The 27,104-nt window shown below is 50.7% G+C and overlaps 1 protein-coding gene across 2 annotated transcripts in view; it reads left to right on the forward strand.

The window, feature by feature from the left end:
* The first annotated feature begins 3 nt into the window (after positions 1 to 3).
* The window catches only part of Rnft2 (ring finger protein, transmembrane 2), a 37,976-nt gene continuing 10,875 nt past the window's right edge, over positions 4 to 27,104 (forward strand). For both annotated transcript variants that reach the window (XM_090320169.1, XM_090320170.1), the window contains exons 1-7: positions 4 to 98; positions 1,944 to 2,128; positions 2,627 to 2,685; positions 5,937 to 6,406; positions 8,387 to 8,463; positions 10,599 to 10,699; positions 11,701 to 11,854. In XM_090320169.1, coding sequence (XP_090176295.1) covers positions 2,105 to 2,128; positions 2,627 to 2,685; positions 5,937 to 6,406; positions 8,387 to 8,463; positions 10,599 to 10,699; positions 11,701 to 11,854 — 885 coding nt within the window. In that variant the 5' untranslated portion in view covers positions 4 to 98; positions 1,944 to 2,104. The remainder of the gene's footprint in view (positions 99 to 1,943; positions 2,129 to 2,626; positions 2,686 to 5,936; positions 6,407 to 8,386; positions 8,464 to 10,598; positions 10,700 to 11,700; positions 11,855 to 27,104) is intronic.

Consider the following 27,104-nt stretch of genomic DNA (forward strand, 5'->3'; position numbering starts at 1 on the left):
CGGAAGCACTCGGAAGTCACGTGCTGCCGCGGCCCGGCCGGCGATTGGCTAAGCCGGAGGTGAATGTCGCGGCTGTGATTGCTGAATTGTCCCCGCAGGTAAAGCGAGAACGCGGTGTCCTCCCTCGGTGCGGTCCCTGCCAGGGTCCCGTCGTGGCCGCTCCCAGGCGTTTTGCACGTGGTGTTGGTTGCACGGACGGGAAGCGCCCGCGGCGTCGCATCTTAAGCGCACCTGTGTGCGGGAGAGGCTCCCTGCCCTCGGGCACTGCCGTCGCCCAGGCGCCCGGGGCCGGGGACCCCGGGCCGCGGGTCTCCCCTGCGTCCTCCGGAGGGAGGAGAGAGCTGAAAGACGGCCCACTCGATGAGTCAGATACAGTCTGCATGCAAAAAAAAAACCAACCCTGAAAAACAGAATTCTAGGTTCGAAGAACGACACAAGGCCTGCTTCCAGCGGAGCTGCGGGCATTCGATTCGGGGTGCGGCAGTGTCCGGTTTGTGGATGGAGACGATGTTAGGATACTGCGTTTATTTCCTCTAAGGAATTGTCAGTGATGGAGACAGTGGAGAGAGGGAGATCATTACGCTAGATCGCAAGTTCTTTGGAAAATATTCAGTGAGCTCCCTCTATATATAGAGAGAGAGCAGCAAGCCCACTGTATGAATGAATATATATATATATATATGAAGCCGGTGTGACATACACCCACATACCACCCACTTGCCTATAGATGAAGACAGACTCATTTCTTAACTAATTTTCTGGAACAGGAAAGACTCTCAGCTGGTAAGTTGTCTATTCAGTGGCCCTAAGACTGGTCAGGATTACAAAGCTACTCAGTAGTCAGCAGTGGTGTCTTGAACTAACAGATAACATCCGTGGTCCTGTACAGAACATATCCCAGGTGGCCCCACTCATTCATGAGAAGTATACGGCCTTTATTTCTTCTCAGGGAGACAAGAACAAGGAATCTAGGGAAAGGAAACTGGAAGATGCATGGTTGTTTTACTTATTGAATATTTGAGTGCTGTCTGTGCAAAACCAGGGTTCTGGATGCCCAGACAGAGGGAAAAACCAAACAGACAAGATCCTTGTTTGTTTAGGGTTCATTTTTTTGTTTGTTTTTGCCAGTTCTGGGGCTTGAACTCAGGGCCTGCGCACTGTCTTTGGACACTTTTTTATGCTCTACCGCTTAAGCCACAGCACCACTTCCAGCTTTTTCTATGTATGTTGTACCAAGAAATTGAACCCAGGGCTCTGTGTATGCTAGTCATGCACTCTACTACTAGACCCCCAAGAGCCTTGTCTTTATCTGTTTTTTTTTTTTATATATTCAGTGGGAGGATCAAACACAAATAAGTAAACATATTTGCAAATAAGTGTTGTGAAGGAATAAAACCAGATAAAATAGGGCAAAGTGAGAGGGATCAAGAGGTTGAGAGAAAAAAAGGGCCTTTAGGAGAAGGTAACATTTGACCTGAGGGAGCTAGCGGTGTCATACTCAGAGGGGGAAAAATAAAGCATTGCAGGGAGAAAGAACAAGTGCAAAGGTCCTGAGGCAGGGACATAATGACTATTAAATAAACAGAGAGGCCAGTGTGGCTGGAGGGGACTCATAAAAAGAGAATGGAAAAAATGAGGTTTGAGTAGGTGATGTGCCATCAAGCAGAAGCTGTGGGCTGTAGATAGAGTTTGGACTTTACTCTGGTTTCAATGGGAAGCCACTGGAAGGTCTAAAGCACATTTTCCATATTCCCCAGTTTGAATTCTTAGTTTAACAATAAGATGAGGTCCATTAAAATCATAACCCTTCATAAGAGCATCTGAGTGGGAGCAGTAAAAGGCTTCCCAGAGACATGGAGTGGATGGAACGATCTGTCTGTACTTACAGTAATTCTCCAGATGTATTCATGAGATTCCTGAACTTGCAATCTCTGTTTACCCAGGTAGTCAGTGCCACACAAAGCTCTGAGTCTCCAGTAAGTTCCCTGAAGAGAGGAAGAGGAGGGAAGGAGGCTTGCTGTCTGGGATCCAGGGTTCAGTCTCCATTTGGAGCCCTGAACGTTATGTCTGCTTCACATACCAGCAACATGGAGTGCTGAAACCCATGTGGCTCCTCACAGTGAACCAGGTAACTGATCTCCGCGAGAATTCACGCCCTCATTCCCATGAGATTGAAGGGGAGAGACGGAGGAAGCAAGCTCTGGGCTTCACCCTTGATCTCCCTTTCTTGAAATACGAGAGGGAAGACTTGCTGACTTGTCTAAGGACACACAGCAAGTAAGCAATAGCATCTGCGTAGACTCTGTCTCCTAATTGCCAGTCTGTTGCTCACTGCCGCACACCCAGCACCTCCCTGCTCCCCGGCTCATTGCCTGGCCCTTCTTCATGAGGCCCACCTCCACCTTTGGGTCCCAGCATGGTCCGTCATCTACCAGAGGGAGTGACAACTCTTTCTGAAGGACGGGATTGAGGGCTGAGTAGCAGAAGAGATATACACGTGGCTGGGAAAATGTCAGTGAGCGCTAGGGATGTGAGATAGGTACAGTACTTGTTTGGGGTTGCTGTGGTAACAGGGCAGGCAGTGGGAGTGTTGGGAGATGGGACTCAGGCATCTGTTGGCTTTCAGGTGTTGAGGAAAATGCAGAGGCGGCACAGTAGCAACACGGACAGCATTCCTCCTGAAAGGTAGGCCTCTCCCTGCGGTCCGCCAAGAGCCCCAGACTAAATTCCACAAATGCCCACCTCTCCGTTTAAATGATTAGAATCATCAAGATCCAACTTCTATATAGTGTACCAGTCCGCTTTGTGTTCTACAACAGAATGCCAGAGGCAGCTGGTGTTATACAGAGAGAAGGTTCATATAGCTCACAGGTGGAAAGGAAGGCTGAGAGTACGGAAGGCATAGCCCAGGCGTGGCAGCCTTATCCTCTTGCGACGTGGATGACGATGGCAGGTGCCTGTTGGGAAACAAGTAATGACATCTCAAAACATGACGGAAAGAAAGAGGAAAGATGGGCTTCTCCTCAGTGCCCTTCGAGGGCATGTCCCCAAAGACCTGAGGACCTTCAGCTTCTCAACGGCCCATGGCACCTCCCAATACCACCACCCCAGGAAAGAGCCTTTACTAGTGGATCTTCAGGGGCAGGTTAACACAGTGTGGGCCAGGAATGAAATGTTCAGCATGGGGTAGTTAACTAGCGCATGTCTAAAATAGTCCTCAAGGGCCGTGGACTGGGCGATCACCCTGACTCATTGTATCAGGAACTGGTGTAACCCTGTAACTCCTGTAATCCTAGCTTCGCAGGAGGCAGAGATCTGAGGATCACAGCCTGAGCAGGAAAAGTCCATGAGGCTCTTATCTCTAATAAGCTACTTGGAAAATGTCCGAAGTAGCGCTATGGCTCAAGTGGTACAGTGCTGGCCTCGAGTAAAAGGAGCTCAGAAATAGTGCCCAGGTCTTGAGTTCAAGCCCCAGGACTGACTAATCATCATCATCACCATCACCATCACCATCACCATCATCATCCCTGGATTGTGGGGGGCGTGGTTAGACAAGTTGGGCCACACATTTAGACCCCTGATGGATGAATGCCAAATAGACAAACATAGAATCTAAAAGGAGCCCCAGCAAACCACTTAGGAGTTAGGATTTATCTCTACGTTTTTTAAACCCAAGCGAAAACGCACTCTGTGGTTCTTGCTCTCAGGTCCTGCACACCTCCCACCCCAGAGCACCCTCCACAGTGCATGTATCCAGAGTATCCAAGTGTCTTCTCCCTCGCCCTCTTAGTCCTGGTGTTGGGCAGCTCTCAAGTCATCTGCAGAATCATCAATGGTGCCTGTGACCATTGGTCTAAAGCCCAGCCCTTTCCCACCTGCCCCTGTGTGGGGAACTGCATCCCAAAGTCACACGTAATTGGTGTTGGTAGGTAATTAGGGTTACATGAGTTGAAGGGCTGGGAGTTGATAGCATTAGGGGCTTTATAAGCGATGGGATACCTTTTGCAATATTATACTTCCACAAGAAGCCATCACCAAATGTAGCACTATACTTTTTTTTTTTTGCTTGTTTTTTAACCCCCATCCTGCATCTTGATCTCAGGGCCTGAACACTTTCTGAGCTTTTGCTCTCAAAACTAGTGCTCTACCACTTTAAGCCACAAACACCATTTTCAGCTTTTTTGGCAGTTAATTGGAAATAAAAGTCTCTGCAGACTTTCCTACCCAGGCTGGGTTCTAACTGCCACCCTTAGATCTCAGTCTCCTATATAGCTAGGATTACAGACATGAACCATTGGCACCAGGCTGAGACTGTGTTTACCCCCATTTTATAAATGACAAACAGGTGCAGAGAAAGAATGCCAGTTACCCAAAGTTACACGGGCAGATGGTGGCAAGGCAGAGATTTGAGCACCAACCCATCCGTCACCCCAAAGCTGTCCTTTTATACCACACATTTTAGCTGCCTCCTCTCCAGGTGGACCTATTCTGGATAGCTTTGTCTGTAGGCCTGACGTGGTTAAGTTGGAAGTACAGCCTCTGCCTACCCCCTACCTCCAAGGAATAGTCCTTATTTAGGCTCAAGTCCCTGCTGGGTGTGTATGGGAGAGACTCAGGGGCAGCTATAAAAAGCCATTGGTGGGTTGAACTTTCCCTAGCCACACTGGATTTCCTCAGAGGCCGGTGAACCTGGAGTACCAGTGTGCTCACGGCGGGTGGGGAGGGCTTTCCAAGATTCCATGGGGAAATGGCGGGTGGAATATCCCTGCGGACCACTGTGGACCCCTGCCAGGCAGGACTCCTTTCCAGCTCCGTCCCCACCTCCTCCTGCCCTAGGACAGAGGCCCCCCTGCCCAAGTCCCCTGGAAACTCCAAGCCCTGGTGTCTGTTGTTGATAACTTTGCTATGATCAGCCAGTAACCCCCAGTGCCCAGGGAGGAAGACCACACGTTTTCTAGGCTTTTGGGGTTAGCAGGAGTAGGGCTCAATGCGGGGAAGAAGGACATGGTCACTTTCACCATGTTCACATTTGGCAGGTGTGTGATCACACGCCCTGGGGTCAGGTTTGTGAAACCCAGACAAACCAACCCTGGGCCTCTTCAGACCAGTATCTCCCCTTGCTGCGTGGAAAGAGGGTCTTCCCTCTCAGCACTACTGGGTGCTGATGGCTTATACCCATAATCCCAGCTACTCGGGAGGCTGAGAGCTGAAGATCATGGTTCAAAAGCCAGCCTAGGCAGGAAAGACTGTGAGACTCTTATCTCCAATGAATCACTAACAAATCAGAAGTGGCATTATGGCTCTAAGTGGTAGAGTGCTAGCCTTGAGTGGAGAGAGCTCAGGGACAGTGCCCAGGCCAAGAGTTCAAAGCCTCAATACTAACAAAAGAAACAGAGAGGAAGGGAGGGAGAGAAGGGGGGAGGAAGGGAGAGACAGAGACAGAGAGAGAAGTCATTCTGTGGTCAAACAAGTTTGGGAAATACCAAGGTGAAACAATTCCTGTTTGCCTGTGACAGGCCTTATATGACTTCTTTCAGACAGCATCTAGTGAGCATGTTCTGGCTGCCAGATGGATGGCATCCTGGGGCGGGCATATAGTGGAAGCAAGTCTCTTGGCTTTTTTCTGCCCTGGCTGGCTTGGAACTACGGTCCTCTGGATCTCAGTTCCCGAGTTAGCTAAGTTTACAGATAGGAGCCACCACCAGCACTTGGCAGTTAAGTCCATTCTCTGTTGCAAGAACATAGTTAAACAAGCTGGCTGACTATGAAGAAGGCCCAGTGGTGGCGAGGCCCTCCCATGCCAGGTGCACGGGTGTCCATTTGTCCTTTCTGATCACCCTGTCCCGTCTGGTGCCAGAGCCCCCTGCTAGCTCCTGGCCCTGGATATTCGCCTCCCCACTGCTGATCCCAACCCTGCCACCTTGTCACCCTCACAGAGGCCGCAGCCAGCCCATCAGCCCGGAGGCCAGCGTGGATGAGGGTGGTGTGTTCGAGAGCCTGAAGGCAGAGCCAGCCTCCCCGCCTGCTCTCTTCTCTGGCCTGGCCGGTGGTGGCCTCCCCACGGGTCCCTTCCCTGCTGGCCTGGTGCTGGGCTCTGCAGCTGGTGGTGGGGACGTGTTTATCCCTATGCCTGCACCTCGGGACCGGGAGGACGGGGGCAGCCGGGCAGGCGAGGGTGGCCCCTACCACCACCGCCAGCCCCACCACCACTTCCACCATGGGCACCGCACTTCCCTGCTGCAGCATGTGGGGGACTCCCGGGGGCACGGCGACGAGGGCACAGATGAGCAGCCGGGCACGCCTGCCCCAGCGCTGTCTGAGCTGAAGGCCGTGGTGTGCTGGCTGCAGAAGGGCCTTCCCTTTATCCTCATCCTGCTGGCCAAGCTGTGCTTCCAGCATAAGCTTGGTGAGTCTCTGGGACATTGGGGAAGGGGGGGACTTGGCTGGGGGAGAGGGGTCTCCTCCAATAGGACCCCGGAGATCAGCTGTAAAATGTCCAAGGCTGTGGAATCCTAAGTAATTCCCTGATTTTTGGATCTCTGCACAAGGAGCTATGTGACTTTGGGTAAGTGACTCTGCTTCTCTGGTCCTTGACCTTCCAGGCTCTGGGAAGTGGAGGAAACTTTCTGGTCAGCTTGGCTGACATGACTTGGAACTCTGGCTGCTGGGCCAGGACCCCACCTCTGTCCTTCCTAGCTGAAGGGTGCTGGTGGCAGGCTGTCACACCCCTGCCCCACCCCCACCCCCGCGCCTCAGCCAGCACCTGTAAAATGGGGGCTCAGACAACACACAAGTCAGCTCCCCTACACACACACTTGCACATTTCTGCATTTGTAAATCAAACTCGCCACCGAGGGAAAATACAGTTTGGAAAAATACGGCATCACGTTCTAACACTGCACTGATGCACTGAGTCTTGTTTTCTTCCAGTGCTCTCTCCACAGTGTAGTAACATTTGCATAACTGAGCACTCAAAGTTACCTAGAGATGATTGAAGGTCAAGTATCTGCAGATTCTGTGCAGTTACCACCCCACCTGTCATTTGTCACAGAACACAGCGATGTTAAACTTGAGCTCATATACATCTAGGTCAGTGTCTAAAAAGTGCCAGTTCAAGTGTGCACTGCTAGTTTAATTATACTGATTTTTTTTTTGTCAGTCAGTCCTAGGGCTTGAACTCAGGGCCTGGTCGCTGTCCATGAGCCTATTTTTACTGTGGCTACTTGAGCCACAGCTCCATTTCCAGCTTTCTGGTGGTTCATTGGAGATAAGAATCTCATGGACTTTCCTATCTGGGTGGGCTTTAAACTGAGATCCTCAGATCTCAGCCTTCAGAGCACTCAGCTTTTTTTTTTTTTCCATTTGTTTGTTTTTTAAACCAAAGACAAAAGCAGGAAAAAGGACCATGGGGTCACTAGTTCTTAAATGTTTGCAGAGAAGTGATTGACTTTTCTGGAATAGATGTGGAAATATCCCTGGAGTACCTCCACTTTCTGTAGTCACACAGACCATGGAAAAGCAGACCAGCTCTAAGTACTTCATGTGAAGGCACAGAAGGATTTGGCTGGGCATGCTAGTACATACCTGTCACCCTAGCTCAAGAGATGGAGGCAGGAGGACAGAGGTTGTCAACCTGAGCTCTAAATACAAGACCCTGTCTGAAAAGCGGACTTACACAAAAAAGTCTGTAAAGTGATTGAGTGCCTGCCTGGCAAGTACCAGCCCCTGAGTTCAACCCCAGAGAAAGACAGACACAAAGACAAAGACATAGAGACTTGAAAACCATTACACAGGGAGAATTCCTAGATTGTACCTTAGCAAACTGGCAGTTGAATGAGCTACGAAACCAAATTCCTTTTCATTTTTTTTTTTTTAAATCTTTCTGGATCATCTCCCCATTAACAGAGTTGCTTTTTCCAACTTAACCATTTTTAATTCCATATGATTTCTGATCTCTTCCAAGGTTGGCTTTTATTACCAGTAATGTACCACAGATTCTGATTGACCGTGGGAAGGTACCATCCTAAATGCTAGAGATGATTTTCCACTGTGCATTTGAGATAAGTGCTCTTAGGATTCCACCCACACACAAAAGAGGGAAGAGGCTCAGACAGGGCCAGTGGCTTGTCCAAGCTCACACTGTGGAGGTAGCAGAGCCAGGACTCAATCCCTGGTCTTCCAGATAGTACAGCGCATGCTCTCAACCTGATGTGAAATATCTCTCCACAGGCCCTAAATCCTGTCCCTAAGTTCTTCGTGATGGTTCACATGGCTCTCGGACCCCTAAGAGATGGGATGCTTCCCTCCTTCCCCCCACAATTAGCCTGCCCACTCCGAGGGCACTCGAGGGTATCTGATGGGTCTGGGGGGTCCTCCTTTCCTGCAGGCATTGCAGTATGCATCGGGATGGCCAGCACCTTCGCCTATGCCAACTCCATGCTCCGGGAGCAGGTCTCGCTGAAGGTGAGTCACAGCCACACTCCACAGCTTATTCAGTCCAGTCTGAAGGGAATCTGCAGGCCTCCATCCCTCTGGGACCTCCAGGGACTGGCTTCCTTGTCTTTTTTCTTTTCTTTTTTTATTTTTTTTCAGTCATGGAGCATGAACTCAGAGGCTGGATACTGTCCCTGAGCTTCTTTTGCTTAAGGCTAGTGCTCTGCCACTTGAGCTACAGCTTCATTGCTGGCTTTTTCTGAGTTGTTTATTGGAGATAAGAGTCTCACAGGAGGGGCCGGGAGTTTGGCCGAGTGGTTAAAGTGCTTGCCTAGCATGCATGAAGACCCGGGTTCGATTCCTCGGTACCACATCCATAGAAAAAAGCCGGAAGTGGTGCTGAGGCTCAAGTGGTAGAGCTCTAGCCTTGAGAAAGTCCAAGGACAGTGCTCAGGCCCTGAGCTCAAGCCCAGGACTGGCAAAAAAAAAAAAAAAAAAAGAGTTTCACGGGACTTTCCTATCCAGGCTGGCTTTGAACTCTGATCCTTAGATCTCAGCTTCCTGACTAGCTAGAATTATAGGCATGAGATACCAGCACCCAGCTGGGAGGACCTTTCTGGAAAGGACCTAGATAGGAGCTTTCTTTTTCCTGGATTGGCCTGGAACTGTGACCCTCCAGTCTCCACTCCCACACCTAGCTGGGATTAGAGGTATGCACCACCCCCCCCAACCTCATTCTTTCAGTCAGTCCCACCTTTGGTTTGGCTTTGTGGAGAATTAAAATGGGACCTATTATTTATTGGGGTGAAGGGGTGCTGCATGGATGAAGTGCCCTGGTCAGAGTTGTTGGTTGGAGATGATTCCTGCAGTCCTTGACCTCCTGGAATAATAGGCAGTGGACAAGCATTGGTTTTGTCCAGTGTCTGGAAACTTGCTGGCAGCAGTGCCAGGCTTTATCTGAGGCAGGATCTGGAGCGCTTCCCAAAACCTCAGGGAAGTTTTCCTGGGGAAGATGACCTCATCCTGTTCCTGCAACGCAGCCAGCCCTGTCCAGCAGCGGCCGAGCTGTGGAGAATGGGCTGCAGAGGTGTCTACCAATCTCCCCCTGCCTCCGGGTGGGAACACACCATGGGTGCACCTGCCTGGGCCATCTCCCAGGATGGCTTTTTGGGAAGCTGCTGGACAGAGCAAATTGAGGTTTCCAGATTTGATGGGATTGGAACTGTCCCACCCAGGGCGTTTCCAGCCAGCAGCAAGTTGAAGTTTCCAGATTTGATGGGATTGGAGCTGTCCCACCCAGGGCGTTTCCAGCCATGTGGCTACATCGGACTCTAATCCTACCCAGGTATCCCAGCGCCTGTGCTCCTAGCTACTTAGGAGGCTGAGAGCTGAGGATCCTGCTTTAAAGCCAACTGGGGAAGGAAAGTCCGTGAGACTCCTATCTCCAATGAACTACCAAAAAAAATGCAGCAGAGCAGAGGAGACAGGAAGTGACTGCTCATAGGTAGAAACTGACATGTGTGAGGTGCTCTTCTAAGCATTATATGTCCATTATGTCCATACAGAGATACTACAGTATGGGGCCGGGAGTTTGGCCTAGTGGTTAAAGTGCTTGCCTAGCATGCATGAAGACCCGGGTTTGATTCCTCGGTACCACATACATAGATAAAAGTCGGAAGTGGTGCTGAGGCTCAAGTGGTAGAGCTCTAGCCTTGAGAAAGTCCAAGGACAGTGCTCAGGCCCTGAGCTCAAGCCCAGGACTGGCAAGAAAAAAAAGAGAGATACTACAGTATACCCATTTTACAGATGGGGGAAGGGAAGTGCAAACATTTACCAGCTTGTGGGAATCTCAACAGCTCCCAAGGATTTAAAGCCAAGCCATTTAGCTCCAAACCACAAATTCTCTAGCCTTTCTAGATGGTTCTCCATACCGGGAGCAGGGGGAAGGGAAAGAAAGGATTCTTTATTCTTTCACTTCCTTTGTGACACCCCTATTACTCCTTAGACCCCAGAGGAATGAGAAGATACCAGTGCCCTTCTCCTCACCCTCAGCCTTGCTTCCTCTAAAACTCTGAGACAGTCAAGTTTCCAGAACATTCTAGAATGTTCCAGCATACATGCCTTAAGCATCTCAGCACCTCCCCTTTCTCTTGCTCTGTCTCCAGGAGAAGAGGTCTGTGCTGGTCATCTTGTGGATCGTGGCCTTTCTGGCAGGAAACACTCTGTATGTGCTCTACACGTTCAGCTCCCAACAGCTGTACAACAGGTGAGCAGTGACAGAAGGGGGTGCTTGTTCAACTTGGGGTACCCACGGTATCTATCAAGGACCAGGCACCAGCAGTGTCATGATATAACCTTCCCATTCTACCCTCCTGCTACTCCCGCATGCCTGTGACAGCCATCTCCAGGAGAAATTTAGTGCAAGCCACCTATTTAAGCATGCATGTAAATTGCCACCCTGAAGAAAATTGAACAGTAGGTATCATTAATGCTGGGCCCCAAGAATCTGCAGCTGACAATCCCTTATCCAAAAAGCATTGAACTACAGAGTGTTTTAGATTTTGAAGCTTTTGAAAGGATGAAGCGAAGAAGGAAGGAAAGAAGGAAGGGAAGGGAAGAGAAGGGAAGGGACCTCAAGGCAGACTTTCAGATCACGTTCGCCTGTTTTGACAATAGACCCAGGGAGACAGTAGTTCTGATGCTTTCTGCAGCTGCCCCATAAAAGCAATCTTGGGAGCTGGCCCACAGCCTCTATGCACCTCATACCCTGCATTAGTCGCATGGTCCAGACATCGAGGTCGTGGTGGAGGGCATAAGAGGTGGAGCTTCTCAGCAAGTCCCATGAATTTCCCACTCATGCCATTTTCTGGGTATGATCGTATTCCCAGGCTCAGACCTCAGTGCCCCCATCAAACCAGGGCTGAGTCAAACTGGCCTCTCTGCAGGGATTGATAGACAGCACACAATGCACACTGGAAGCCTCCATTTGCAACCCTCCCCCTCCCCTCCCCACCACCTCATCCCTTCATACTTGCAGGACTTGCAGGAAACACATTGCCTTGTGTTTCCATGCCTCCATTTCCCTACCTGCAGAGTAGGGTGGAGATTCCGGTAGCATCATCCTCTGCTCCATCTCCGGTTTCATGAAGGCCTGCCTTCTCACTGTGGAAGGAAGAGGTCCCCCCATCTAGCAGAGGGCCCTATGGAAATAACTCCTTACCTGTAGGCCCTGGTCTAAGTGAGCCATTTGGCTCCCCTCCTCCCCAGCCTCATCTTTCTGAAGCCCAACCTGGAAACCCTGGATTTCTTTGACCTGCTGTGGATCGTGGGGATTGCAGACTTTGTGCTCAAGTATCTCACCATTGCCCTCAAATGCCTTGTGGTGGCTCTGCCCAAGATCATCCTGGCTGTCAAGTCCAAGGTAGGACAAGATGCAGCACATTGATGGTGCAGGGGTGCAGAGGTTGGAAGGGGGGAGAATTCTGAGTGTCTTCTAGAGGAGGCAAGAATGAGCAAGAGCAGAACCCCAGCTGCCAGCACAGGTCACCTCTTTTATCCCTTTCTTGGCTCTTTGTCTTTACCACCTCTGCTCACACCTCCACCCTCTAGGTATGGTTCCTAAGTTACTATGATCAAAAGCTTCCCAGGAAGCAGTTTTTATCTCAGTGTCACCTGAGCGAGGAGAAAAGTAGGTGGCATGTCCTGTGGCCTGTTTCTCACAGGGAAGGGTGGCCTTCATAGCTTTTGACTTTCAGTGGTTTCTAGGAACTCATGTTGTAAAAGAGTATTGAAGCCCATAAGGAGAGGACTCTGTGATGGACTAGTGCTGTCTGCCATGGTCACAGGAGGAGAAATGGCAGCAGAGATGGTTTGTACAGTAAGGAAATGCATTGGGATAAAGAGATCTTGGGGCGTTGTCATTGGAATAATGATCACCAGTGCCTCTGTTGGGTCATCTGAAGGGAGCCTGAAGCGAAGGGGATTGACTGATGGGTTTGTGAAGACCCCTACATTCCATTGCATGAAAAACTAAAACAAACAAAAACACAGATGTCTTTCAAGTTCAGAAAGCTCAGCATTTGTCCCAGGATTTGCTTGGCAAAAGAGCAGGTTGGAAGTGACCATCCGTCTTGAGTGACAGCTGGCCACACCTATTAGCTAGAGTCATCCCTGAAAGGGTTTCTCCCTTCCCTATGTGCTTTGATCTGATCTGCCTTAGCAAAATCTTCTTTCGTTGTTGGTGGTAGTGGTCCTAGGGCTTGAACACAGGGCCTAGACATTGTCCCCAAGCATTCTTCTTCAAGGATAGCATTCTACCGCTTTGAGCCACAGCTCTACTTCCAGTTTTTTGGTGATTCATTGGAAATAAGAGTCTCACTGCCTTCCCTGCCCAGGCTAGCTTTCAACTAGGATCCTCAGACCTCAGTCTCCTGAGAAGCTAGGATCACAGGCATGAGCCACTAGTGCCTGCTCAAATATCTTAAACTGTTGAGGTTTGCGTAGATGAAACCACCACTCTGGGGCTCAAGGGCAAGGCCAAAAGACTAAAAACAGCTTTACCCAGATTCCAATCCCAGCTATAGTCCCCTCTGGTTGTAAATGGACAGACAAAAACTCTCTGAGCCTTAAGTTTCCTCATATGTCAACAGATGGGAATAACCATTTGTTCTTTCAGAATATTAAACTGCTAGGAACCAGACAGCATCCTCTGTGGGTGACTCATAAAACAAGTTGAGTATCCCAGATCCAAAATGCATGAGCCAGGAGTGTCTCTGAGTCTGGAATATTTATATGTACATAATGAGACATAGTATAAGGCTACAGCCCAAGTCTAAATACAGAAGTCATTCATGTTTGGTATGCACCTCATACTCATGGCTTGAAGGTGATTCAAAATAGAGATTCTAGTGCACCTACTTTCTTATTGTACCCAGTCACTTGAGGTCCGCTGTGGACTCTCCCCTCCTCCCCCTCCCCCCTCCATGTCTTCCTGTCAGAGCATTTGGGAGTTTGGGTCTTTGGATTAGGGATGCTTGGCCTGTACACACTTTGATACTGCCTACACAGCGCTGACCGGCTGGGCAGCCATGGATGAGCGATCTAGCCTATTCGAGCCTTGGCTGCCCCGTCTATCAAATGGGGGGCAATAGCCTCACAGCTAGAGGACCCCACCTTGCCCATCCCTCTGCCCATCTTCTTTCCCATGCTCTTGGCACAGAAAGCTGGCCTGTGTGAGAATTTTAACAGTGGGCCTCCCGTTGAGTGCAACCAATGGGAAGAGAATGCGGAGGGAGACTAGTTATTGATTCCTCTGCTGGATTTGACTCCTGTGGTTGCCATGACGAATGATGACAAACCTCAGTGGTTTAAAGCAAGAGAAATTGATTTTCTTATAATTCTAGAGGTGGAAAGTCATACTAGGGTTTCACTGAATTCAAGTTGGGGTGCTGCCAGGCTGTGATCTGTCCTCCCTCCACAGAGGTGACAGCAGCAGGCCGTGTCCTTTGCCCTCTGCGCTCTGCCCCCGCTTCTGTCTTTGTGCCTCCTTCTCTGACGCTGGCTCTCTGACAATGGGTCTTCTGGATGCTCTAGAGTCTTCTCCCCATCCAAAGGTCCTCCACTTACACTGATAAAGCCCTCTTTGCCTGGCATGGGGTATGTTCTCAGGTCCTGGCGTTAGCATCGCCTGGTGGGGCCATGTTTCTGCACAGCAGAAACTTAAGTCACTCCAGGTCAGGGCTGCACCAAACACTTTACTCACAGACTGTGCCACATCTTCATGTGGGGAGTTAGCATGAGCAGTTCCCATCTCAGCAGCTTTCCATCCGGATCTGCTAACCCCGCCCCCCATTCCAGGCCACTCCAGCCTAGCTTCATTTGTCTGTGCATCTATGTGTCTGTATTTAATCCTGGAGCTTGGACTCAAGGCCTAAAAACTGTCCTTAGCTTTTTCCCTCAAGGCTGGCACTCTACCATTTGAGTCACAGCTCTATTCACAGCATTTGTTGGTGGTTAATTGGAAATAAGGATCTTACATACTTTCTTTCCCTAGCTTCCTGGCTGGCTTTGAACCTCGATCCTTAGATCTCAGTCTCCCTGAGTGGATAGAATTATAAGCTTGATCTACTGGCACCCAGCCACTCCACCTTCTTACATCCACTCACGCCTTGGGTCATCCTAAGGGGTCCATCAAAGTAGAAGGCAGGAAGAGCCAGAAGTAGGTGGGTATTTGGATGAATAAATAGAGAGGGAAGGACAGAAAGAAGGACTGGAGATGGGTGGGAGTAGATAGATGGATGGGTGGGTGAGTGGATGGTGGATGGAAGATGGATGGAAGGATGGATGGATGGATGGATGGATGGACGGATGGACGATGGAGAGATGAATGGAAGATGGATGGATGGGTACATGGATGGTGAATGGATGGATGGATGGATGGATGATGGATAGATGAATGGAAAAAGGATGGATGGGTACATGGGTGGTGGATGGATAGATGGATGACGGGTGGAAGGTCTATCCGACAGACTCTCACCGCTTTTCTTACAGAAAGATTCCATTCTCAGCTCAGGTGAAGCCTCTTCTGTGCCAATGTACAAACAAGTGTAGCATAAAAACAGATTTGTAGTCAGGGCCGGTGGCACACACCTGTAATCTAGCCACTCACGAGGCTGAGATGTGAGGATCACAGTTCAAAGCCAGCCCAGGCAGAAAAGTCCCCATGAAACATTTATCTCCAATAAACTACTCAGAAAAAGCTGGAAGTGGTGCTGTGGCTCAAGTGGTAGAGTGCTAGCCTTGAGCACAAAGAGGCTCAGGGACAGCCCCCAATCCCTGAGTTCAAGCCCCAGGACTGGAAAAAAAATAACAAAAACAAATCATCAAAACAGACATGTGCGGGAAAACAGCACGTAGATGTAGGACACCCAGATCTGGTGGGCCACACTACTAGTAATAAACACAGCCAGATACTTCTCAGCAACTGCCAGGAGCCAGGTCCTGTGTGCAAGAAAACACTTGCCAAACGCCACCCATTGGCCAGGTGTAATGAAGGGTGGGGACGCCTTGGTGAACTGAGCAGACTGTGCCCCATGGAATGTGTGACCCCTTTAATCTTACCTGTCACTGGGGTCTGGATGCTGCTGACCTCTCAACGCAGAGAAAAGCTGGAATTAAGTCAGGGGCACAGATTGCAGAGCGTCCAGTACTTTTTAAGGGCTGCCAGGAATGCCTTGCATGGTATGGGCCGGGCTCCCCACTAGCTCATTTCCTTCTGCATCAGCCTTATAAAGCAGGAGCACTTATCTTTTTCTTTTTAATTGAGGTAAAAGTCATATAATATACAGTGAACCATTAATCATCTTAAGACATTGTTCCGTGGCATTTCATACATTGACAGTCCTAGACAGCCATCACCTCTACAGAGTTCCCAGACATTTCATCCCCTCAAAGGAAATGGGACAAGTGGGGGGGACCCCTGCCAGTTCCACCCACCTCACCTACCCCCCTACTCCACCCCACAGGCCCCACCCACCAGCCCTTGGTCTCTATGGCATCCTGTCCTATGGAACCCATGTCTGGCTTCCTTCACTCAGCATGAATGGCTTCAAGTTTATCCATCCTAGAGCATGGATGGGCCGGCCATTCCTTCTTGGGGTGACTTGTGGTCCATTCTATGGGTTAACCACCATTGTGTAGCTATTTGGGGTATTTGCACCTTGTAGCTGTAACGTGTGTGTGTGTGGACTCAGGGCCTCATACACTCTTTCTTTTGTGTGTGTGTGAGGAGGTGGGGGTGTTGCTCAAGGCTAGCACTCTACTACTGAGCCATACCTCCATTTCTGACCTTCTTGCTGGTTAATTGGAGATAAAAGTCTCTCGAATTTGTCTGTCCGGGCTGGCTTGGAATCTTGATCTTCAGACCTCAGCCTCCTGAGTAGCTGTGATTGCAGGTGCAAGCGATTGTGCCCAGTTTGCTGTACCATTTTGTCTTCAGGTATCTCTCTGAGGATAGTCCTTATGGCAATTCTGTTTAGCTCTTGGAGGAATGGCCAAACTGCTTTCCAAAGAGGCCGAGAAACATTTTACAGTCTCAGAAGGAGAATCCCAGGCACTGAGAGGTTAGGAAGTAACTCCAGGTCACCCAGCTATCAAGTAGTCATGCCAGGATTTGAATCCAGGAAGTCAGACTCCTGAATCAGACTCCTTTTCTAAGTGCCAAGACCATTCTCTTTCTGAGATGAGTCCCAGATGGGTTTAGGAAATGCTACTCAGAGGTGATTTAGGACGCAAGCCCCCCCCACCATGTCATCTATATAAAATCCCCAAGTTCAGGCTGCAGCTACCTTATCTTCCGTCTTTAAATGGCAGTGCTGAGGATGAGGAGAGGGTGGGCAGAAGGTAGAGGTGGGCCCTGACACCCCTTCCCAACACCTCCGAAGTGTGGGTGACAGTTATTAATGTCTCTCTGGCAACTGTCCAGCACCTCCTTTTTGATTATTATCTTATTCGGAGAGATTAATGTGCCAGGTCAGCACGTAATCCAGCCAGAAAAAAAGGGGACGTGAATAGTCCCCCCCACACCCCAAGATAAATTACAGGCTGGGGAAAGGTCCACAGCCGTGCCTCGCCTGTCTGAGTGCTCCTCAGAGTCCTCATCCATCCTTGTCTGGGAGAGAGAAAGGAATGGGTTTTCATCTGCCGCTGGGGAAGGACTGGGGGGGGGACACATCTGTCAGGGGCTCTTAATGGCTCTCAGCACAGATGTTCCTTGCTGGGCCCGCACGCCCCCCACTGAGTGGGTGGGCTGGTTTTTAATATTCTAATCTTGATATTAGAAGGGCTTTGGTATTTGGTCTACTTGATGGTTTTGACGGGTGAGGCTAAGTGAGCCATCTTACCTAGAGGTGCTGAGAATCTCTTCACTTCCTTCCTTTCCTCAGTATCCTTCCTGCCTGCATCCTGGCATAAGTGGGAACCCCAGGGCCTAGGTCACCTGAAAGAGCCAGAGCTCACTGGACACCCAGGATAGGCTAAAGATGGCAGCCACTGGGCTTCAACCTCAACCCCAGCTGTCACCCTGGCCCAGCCTCCTGAACTGCCTTTATAAATTCAGATGCAATTCCTGCATCCTGGGGTTGCTTGGTCTGTCTCCTATACTCCCTCTCCCATCTCCTCACCCATGCTCTCTCCCTTGGTGAGCCTGCAGTGATCCTAACACATCAACTCCTTCCTTCTTAGGACCTTTGCACTTGCTGTCCCCAGGGGCCCTGGGTAGTGTCCCAGAAGCTTAGCAGGCGTTTTGCAAGTCTTGTTTACTCATATCACCCAACTGCTTTAAAAATCCTTACAGTGACCCAGTGAGGGGCTGGCCATACAGAGGACACTGAGCTGTTCCTTAAGGACTATCATGTGTGTAGATGGCAGAGTTCAAACCCACCTCAATGGGTTGATGAGAAACAGAATAAGAGCTGGCAGCTGGTGACTCACATCTGTAATCCCAGCTACTCAGGAGGCTGGGATGGGGAGTGTTGTGGTTTGAGGCCAGCACAGAAAGAAAAGTTTACAAAACCCCTTCTCAACCCATAGCTGGGCACAGTGGTATATGCCTATAATCCTAGCTGCATGGGAGTCTGAGAATGAGGGTTTCATGTCAGTGGAAAATGCTGGGTGCAGTGGTATGTGTCTGTCATCCCAGTTGCCATGGGAAGCAAAACAATAGGAAGATTCCTGTCCATGTGCATACCTAGTCAGTAAGATGCTATCTCAAAACTAACCAATGCAAAGCATGGTTGGAGGCTTGTTTCAGCATGAGAGCACCTGTTACTGTGTGCCAGAAAAAAAAAAAAAAAAAACTTTATTCACACTTGCTTGGAAAGTTTGGGGCAATACTACAAGAGTGTATGCTTGTTCCTCATTGGCTAAGATTGGATCAGGAGGCCCTGCCTAGTTGCAAGGGATTCTGGGAAACTGGTCTCCCTGAGGGCCAGGGGGAACTTTAAGTGGGATTTAGAGATTCTTCTCTCCCACCCTAAAGGCAAGGGATGTTCTTTCCTTCCCAGCCTAGAGGTATTTTGTAGCACATATGCATGTCTGTAATAAAGATAGGGAATTGTTTTGTGTGTAGCAAATGAGCGCTACTGTATGTACAGCATTTTATTACACAACTATAGTTTTGAGGTTTGTGTGCGTCCACCATGCCCCAACTTAGTCTCTGGTCTGGCGACCTCTGCTGGCAAACTGTTAGAAATATACCACTCAGCCCCTACCCCAAACCCAGTGAGCCAGGAGTAATAGTAAGGTGGCACCCAGCCCTGCTAAGAGCTCTCTGGGTAAGACTGGAACGCACACACTAATCTTTATTAATACAGCTAGCTCCACTTCTCAGTTTGCTCCTGTTAAGCACCTTATGATACCAAGGTTTATTCATCCAATGCCCAGGCCTGTGAAGTGTAACCTACCTTCTGTTTTTCTCCTTCTACCAGTAGGAACAGTGTACCAGTACACCAATGTTCCTCCAGCATAGACATCTAGACATGGAATTGCTGGGATTTATGATTGAATGTTGCCAGCTTTCTTGGGCTTCCAGGCAATTCTTTCTCACTCCTTCAGACTGATTGCGAGCTGCCCTTTTGTCCACATCTTGTTTTCCACTTCTAGCATCCCTTTGAACGCCCTTGTCTCCAAGGTGTACATTATAAACAAGAAGGTTCAGGATGGATGTGCTCTCCCTCCACGCACTGCCCCATAGTGCCCAGCATCTCACTCCTTGCTTGTTGGCTTTTTGCTCACCTGACACGGGCAGTGGGCATCTCTCTCCAGTCTCTGGATCAGGCAGGTTCTCAGGGACCTCGATTCTCAGATCTCAGCCTTCTGAGCAGCTTGGATTACAGGCTCTGAGTCCACTCACCTCTGCAGCCTACTACATATCTCCACCTGGCCCCTGCCAGCCACCACAGCTCTATATAATGGGGGAGTAGTCAGAAAAGCACCTCAATGCTCATCCTGGCCCCCTCAGACCTGCAGCCTCCTCCCTCTGCTAGCAGCAGCCTCTGTTCTGTTTCCATGGCCTGCCCATCCGTTTTTGTTGTTGTTTTGCTTTGTTGTATTTTTTTCCTTTACTCTGTTTCCTAGGAGACTGTCAAAGGCTACATTCTGCCACCAAGGGACACAGCAGGGACAGGGCCCAGCAGCACCTGGGAGTTCCCCCAGCCTCCCTGCTGGTGGTGGGGTGACCTGCTTGGTTGCTTTATTTATCTAGTCCTGCCTGCGCCCTCCCACCCCCAAGCTGTTGTTCCTGGCCAGGGAAGATGAAAAGCAACCCCAGACAATGGAAGACAAGGCCTACCACATGGCCCCCGCAGTTTAATTTCCTTTAATTCATTTTATATTGAACCAAATGATACTGTTTGTTTTTAATGGCAACTACTCAGCGTGGGGGAGGGGCAGCCAGGCCTCCTCTGGGGGAAATTAGGAAGCCAGCAGCTATTCATATTTCTTCTCTTTCTCCTGCCCCTCATACCCCACCCCCCAGTATCCCATCTCAGGGCGTTTGGAAATGGATTTCCAGGTTGAAAGATGACACCTTTTACCAGCTCCAGTGGTCACTATGAGGAGAGTGGGCCTGGCTTGGCCCTGGCTGTGGTCACCCAGCCTAGGGTGGCCTTCTTTCCCCCTGGCCCCCTCCTTGAGAACTGCTGGATACCTAGGAGCAAGACAACCCCAACTGCTCTAGGTGCTGTTGTTACCTTCCTTGCTGGCCATCCCAGGCACCTGATCAAGCAGGACCCACCCTGAACCAGGCCTGCAGGAGCACATTGCTGGGTACAGCCAGCTCAGCGTTGGGCGTGGGGAGTGACTGGCACCCAGAGCCCATCCCTGCTACTCCTGAGCTTCCTTGAAACCAGACCCCATATCCATGTGCTCTGGAAAGCCAAGAGGCGCTGGGTGGTGCAGTGCTTCTGTGAAGCCTGAGGATCTTCTAAAATCTTCCAAAATCCCTGTTGCTGAAGTGGGCCAGAGTCCATTGCAGTCCTCACAGAGTATGTGTAGCCAGTCTATCTGGAAGGGAAGCAGGCCTCGTATCCCCTCACAGTTAGGGCGGGGCCAGTACGGCCACACCAGAGGCCTTGCCCTGTGACCAGCCCTGCCTGGGGCTTTGGACAGCCTGGGTGTAATCCTGCCGTCACCAAGCTGACTGAGGTCAGGCATGGCGCTCCACCGTGTTGTGTCTCTGTGTGGCCAGTCATACTGGCTGTGTATCTGTTGCCTAAAGTTCCTGGGACCCGAGCTCTTCCACATTTCAGTTTTTCAGGTTTGGGAATATTGACAGGTAGACTTTAGCAGTTACGTATCCCTCATCTGAAAAAAAGAAAAAAAGAGCCCCATATTCTCTACATTGTCACATACATTGTTCAACACATCTCGGAGTATAGAGCAGGTGAGATACCTTAGGGATTTGTAGACTGGATCTGATGGCCACAGGTCCCTGAGGCTCACCCAGAATGCTCTCCGCCCTGCAATGGAGACTTTCTGCCCTTGATCCTCTAGTCTCACCTCCCACTTAGTTTAGGATGACAAATGTGTACCACTGTGCCCTGCTATGGTATTTTGAACATTTCTGCCTGATTGGCCTTGAACCATGATCCTCCTGTCCTCAGATTTCCAAAGAGTAAGGATTACAGACACCAGCCACTGATGCCTGGCAATCTATGCAGCTTTTGAATGCCTGCCTGTCCCCTTCTTTCCAACCAGACCTCGCATCTGTCCCTTGCCACATGCTTCAAACTTCTTTACCCTAGACCATATCTTCATTCTTTGACCTCAGGGCCTTTGCATTAGTTTTGTTTTTGTTTTTGTTTTTTGCCAGTCGTGGGCCTTGAACTCAGGACCTGAGCACTGTTCTTGGACTTTTCTCAAGGCTTAACCTCTACCACTTGAACCACAGCACCACTTCCAGCTTTTTTCTATGTATGTGGTACTGAGGAATTGAATCCGGGTTTTTGTGCATGCTAGGCAAGCACTCTACTACTAGGCTAAACTCCCAGCCCCTGCACTAGCTTTTTTCTCTGCCTGAAAAACCATCTTCCTACCCCAGCCCCATCTGGCTGGCCTTGGGTCACCGTATAGCCCTCAGCTTTCCATTTAGAGAAGCCTGGGCCCAGACCTGGCCCCAGGTGGGACTGGATTATATCATGTGTTCCTGTGGCCTCCAGGCTACTTCTGTTTTGAATGCATCACTCACTCCCTGTTGTGACCGTGTTGTGATTGTGTTATGATTTGTCTCCCTCACTAACCTTTAGACACAGGTAGAACACAGACTACTTTCATCTACTTCATTGTATCCTAGCATGGGACCAGATACATAGTAGCCACTCAAAACATGTATGTTGCAAATAGAGAAGCAGTGCAAAAGTCCTGGAGGCTCTAGATCATACAGGGTCTGTTGTATTTGGAGACAAACGGTATCCAGTTCTGCTGCTCTTTTCTTGAGCTTTGTGGACTTGTGCATTGGTTTAATGCTCTGCTGGTGCCTTCTTGAAATCTTCATTTTAAACAAGGGGCCAAATGCCTTCATTTTTCACTAGGCTTTGAAAATTGTGCCATACACTTCATGGTAGGGGAGCAACATAGCACAGGCCATTCTCACCCTTGGCAGCACTTCTGGCCTTCTGCAGTGGTTGTGTTCAAGCCATTCACAACACTAGCCTGTCACTGGAAACTATTTCTTCTGAGTGTTGGTTCCTAGTGGCTTCTGTAACAAATGACATGCTTTCAAACAACACTGATGTTTCTTCTTATAGTTTTGGAGTTCACAAGTCCCACATCAGTGGAGCGGCGCCTTCCTGAGGCTGTTGGAGAGAACTAGTTTGCATCTCCAGTTCCTATAGGTAGCCTGTGTTCCTTGGCTAATGGGCCCTTCCTCCATCTTCAAATGCATCTAAGTTCCTGTTCTCACCTCATCTCTTTCTCTCTAGCCTCCTGCCTCCCTCCCACAAGACCTCTGTGAGGATACTACCCACTGTGTATAATTGAGCAATTCCTCCCATCTCAAGACCCTATGCCTATGTCTGCACATGCACACCGCTGTTTCTCTGTGTAATGTAGCCTGTGTGCCTGCATACATTCACAGGTCCTAAGGATCAGGACATGAGTACGATGGGTGGTTAGGATACAGGTTCCTGTATCCTCCACCATACAGAGGAAACCGAGGCCAAGGGGTGATGTCACTGGGGCAAGACCACCTTTCCAGCAAAATGACAGATCCACAACGGGCCCACATGCGAGCTACAGGTGTCTAGGTCAAAGCCATGGGCTTTAGAACACCACATTACCTCTGCTCTTGTCTCCTGCCCTGGAACCTCACCCCCTGAGTCCTCTTGCTTTAAGATCCAGCTCTGAGGGGCCAGGAGTTTGGCCTAGTGGTTAAAGTGCTTGCCTAGCATGCATGAAGACCCAGGTTCGATTCCTTGGTACCACATACATAGAAAAAAGCCGAAAGTGGTACTGAGGCTCAAGTGGTAGAGCTCTAGCCTTGAGAAAGTCCAAGGACAGTGCTCAGGCCCTGAGCTCAAGCCCAGGACTGGCAAAAAAAAAAAAGAGATCCAGCTTTGAGCATGTGTTCCTAAGCTCGTAGCTGGCATGGGGACATGTAGGTACATCTGCCCACCTGGGACAGGGACAGAGGGAAGAGGCCCACTTTCCACAGCTAACAGGGCCCCAGGCCACACGGGCTCCATCATCAACATCTTCTAATTATGCTTCCTCTGGGTCCTGGGGAACAAGGCCCTGGGGTAAGGAAGCTCCTGGTGCACAGTTGCTGGGGCACGTGGGCTGTTCCTCCTGGCCATGGGGCTGAGACTCTCAGATCTGGGGAGCTGTGGCCAATGAAAAGGCCACACACTGCCCAGTAGTTCCTGCAGGGCCTCAGCTTAGCCACAGAGCCAGAGGTGCACGCTCATCCCTGGGGGTAGGGGTGGGGAGCACAGACCAGGCGCCAGTCATATCTGCTGACCTGTTTCATGGCCATCTCCTCATGCTAGTATGAAATATAGAAGAACAGAGGAAGGACTTCTATAGGAAAGTGAGGGAACAACAGTGACACACTTGTCACACACTGGCTGAGGAAGTGATAACTGCAGATCCAGTTATCATGAGGCTGTGAGTTCAGATCCCACCCCTACCACATTAGCCAGCACTATGAACTTCTCTAAAACCGAGCCTCTGTTTCCCTTACCTACAGATGGAGGTCATCATTTGCCCATGCCTCCTGGTGTCCTTACAGCCAGCTTAGGAAGTGGGGGAGCATATTTCCAGCCTGTAGCTTTCACAGATAAACAACTGGTGTAAGGCATTGATATGTTTAATTACCCAGGCACCTAGCTTTAAAAAGAAAGAAGTACTAATGCCTTCAAATCACCTGCACACACACACATACGACAGGTTCCATCCCTTGCCCTGTTCCTGTGTCTTTTCTGTAGTTTTCATGTCCCCCTCTGCTGTGTCAAGAGCAGAGCAGTCCTAGGTCCAGTTAAGCTTCTCCCTCCATACTTAACTTCCTCCTGCTCTCTCCTCTTCTGTTTCCCAAGCAAGGATGGCTGCCTAAGCAACTGACAAGCTTGTCTGCACTGTAATAAACACAATGGCTAGGCTATGGGGCAGGCGCCGGAGGGGCTCCCTTGTGTGCTGCACCTGCTACCAAGCCTTCCCGTGTGGACGTTGGTGGACTGAAACCTGTACCGATGCGTTTGTCCTCTGCATTATGGGGCTTGGTGATAACTCCAGCCCCGCAGTCAGTGTCGTTCCTGAGCATCCTCGTTTTCCCTGGCAGCACCTGGTGCTGGAACCTCCCCGGAGCCCCTCTGCTGTCGATGGCTGGCCTACGGGAGGGGGAGAGGAAGGAGAAGGTGGGCTGGAGTACTAGAAAGGCTGTGTCTGCTCGGGGAGGCCTCGGTTCCTGCACCTCTCTGCCTGTAAGGTGGCCTCCGTCACACCCGGCTGGTGGCTTTACCCCATGGGATCCCCAACGAAGGGGTGAGAAGCGTGGGGTGCCCTCCCGGGGTGGGGCTCCCACCCCGGCCCCCTCCTCGGTGAGACCCGGTTCCGAACCCGCTTCTTCGCCCGCGGCCCGCAGTCCGGGCGACCGGCGTGACAGCTCCCCGCTGGCCTTGTTTTGGGGGGCAGGAGGGGGGGCACACGCTCGCCTTTGACCCGGGGCGCGGGCGGGATGGCCCGGCTCGGCGGCGCGCGCAGCGGCGCGGCGCGGCGCGGGGCTATGACCTCATCGGCCGGCGCCGTCCCGCGGGGCCATGAGATCATGACATACCGGCGCTCGCCGAGGAGTCGATTTGTTTGGGAGCGTGGGGACAGCCGGCCGCCCGCCACGGTGATCTCATCCGGGCCCGGGGGAGGAGGGAGGCGGGAAGAAGAGAAGGAGGAGGCAGGCAACCCGGCCCGGCCCTCCCGCGCCGCCCAGAGAGGGATTCATGGCCGCCGCCAGCTGGTGACGTCATCCTCAGCGCCTGTTGCCTGGCAACCCGCGCCGGTCCCGCCTCCCCGCTGCCCTCTCAGCCAGTATCCAGCCCGGCCGCTCAGACCCCTCCAGGCCCCGGCCAGTCCAGCCAGCCGGGCCGCTCAGACCCCTCCAGGCCCCGGCCAACCAGCCCGGCCGCTCAGACCCCTCCAGGCCCCGGCCATCCAGCCAGCCGGGCTGCTCAGACCCCTCCAGGCCCCGGCCAGTCCAGCCAGCCGGGCCTCTCAGACCCCTCCAGGCCCCGGCCATCCAGCCAGCTGGGCTGCTCCGACCCCTCCAGGCCCCGGCCAGTCCATCCAGCCGGGCTGCTCAGACCCCTCCAGGCCCTGGCCAGTCCAGCCAGCCGAGCTGCTCAGACCCCTCCAGGCCCTGGCCAGCCCAGCAGCCAGGGCCCCATCCATCCATCCTGGCTGCTCTGACCCCTCCAGGCCCCAGCCAGTCCAGCCAGCCAGGCTGCTCAGACCCCTCCAGGCCCTGGCCAGTCCAGGCAGCCGGGGCCCTGTCCATCCAGCCCAACTGCTCAGACCCATCCAGCTGGGCTGCACTGATTCCTCCAGGCCCCATCCATCCAGCCGGGCTGCTCTGACCCCTCCAGGCCCCGGCCAGTCTAGCCAGCCTCACCCATCCAGGCAATGACCTCAATCTTGGCTCCTCCAGCCAGGCTGGCTCTTTCTCTTCCTTTTAAAAATTTGGTATTGGAGGGCCAGAGTTTGGCCTAGTGGTAGAGTGCTTGCCTAGCATGCACGAAGACCAGGGTTCGATTCCTCAGTACCACATACATAGAAAAAGCCAGAAGTGGTGCGGTGGCTCAGGGTAGAACACTAGCCTTGAGTAAAGTCCACAGACAGTGCTCAGGCCCTGAACTCAAGCCCAGGATTGGCAAAAAAAAAAAATTTGTATTGGAATAGATATTACTATAAAATGTTGTGGTTCCGGCGTATGTATGCATCCTCCCAGATTAAGGGACCAACAGCACTTTAATTTAATACAAGCCCTGTGGACATGCTTTAATTTTCTAGTGGTCCCAGTAAACAAGCAAACAGGACATGCCTTCTATAAAACAGTTAATGAGCCATTTTGGTTGTCATTTTTCTAAGAGTTTGAAATTCCCTGTTTAGCGTTTCAGTTTTGATTTGGCCACCTATGAAAGAATAAGAAAGAAAGAATGGAAGAAAAGGAAGGAAGGAAGGAAGGAAGAAAAAGCCACAAATTGTGGACAATGGTGGTTCTCCCTGTAATCCTAGGTACTCTGGAGACAGAAATCTGAGAGGTTTGAGGTTCAAAACCAGCCCAGAAGGAAAGTCCATGAGACTCATCTCCAATTAACCACTAGAAAACTAGAAGTGGCAAGTGGCACTATGGCTGAATGTGGTAGAGCTCTCGCCTTGAGCAAGAGAGCTCAGGACAGCACCCAGGCTCCAAATTCAAGCCACACAACTGATCCACACACACACAAAAAATCCACAGGGAATAGACTACTACTATGGTGGGCATAAACATGAGAAACATTTCCCACAAGATTCCTTTTTCTTCCACCCCTACCTATGCCTTCTGTTACTTTTTTTTTTTTTTTTGCCAGTCCTGGGCCTTGAACTCAGGGCCTGGGCACTGTCCTTGGGCTTTCACAAAGCCAGAGATCTACTACTTGAGCCACAGCACCATTTCTGACTTTTATCTATGTATGTGGTACCAAGTATTCGAACCCCAATCTTAATGCATGCTAGGCAAGCACTCCATCTCTAGGCCAAACTCCCAGCCCTTTTTTGCAGAATCCCCACAAAAAGGTACCATGATTTTTTTTATCACCCCTTTTCAGTTCTCCCTTTGTCATGCCCCATACTTACTATCTTTTCTTTCTCTTGCCCTGCATCTCACCTGTGTCACCCAGGGTCTCTTTTTCTCTGTTTTTCACAGTGGCTGCAAGCACCAGTTGAGAAATCAGATAGGATTTCAATCCTGGCTCTCCATCATCTCACAACTTTGCCTCTCTGAATCTCTCTCTCTCTCTCTCTCTCTCTCTCTCTCTCTCTCTCTCTCTCTCTCTCTCTCTCTCTCTCTCTCTTTCTCTCTCTTTTTTTTTTTTGGCCTATGAATAGTGCTAGTAATAAGTGTTCATCTCCTTAGGTGGTCAGAGTTGGGG

The sequence above is a fragment of the Megascapheus bottae genome, chromosome 28 (genome assembly GCF_031878675.1).
Source record: "Megascapheus bottae isolate mThoBot1 chromosome 28, mThoBot2.hap1, whole genome shotgun sequence".
Taxonomy (NCBI): Eukaryota; Metazoa; Chordata; class Mammalia; order Rodentia; family Geomyidae; genus Megascapheus; species Megascapheus bottae.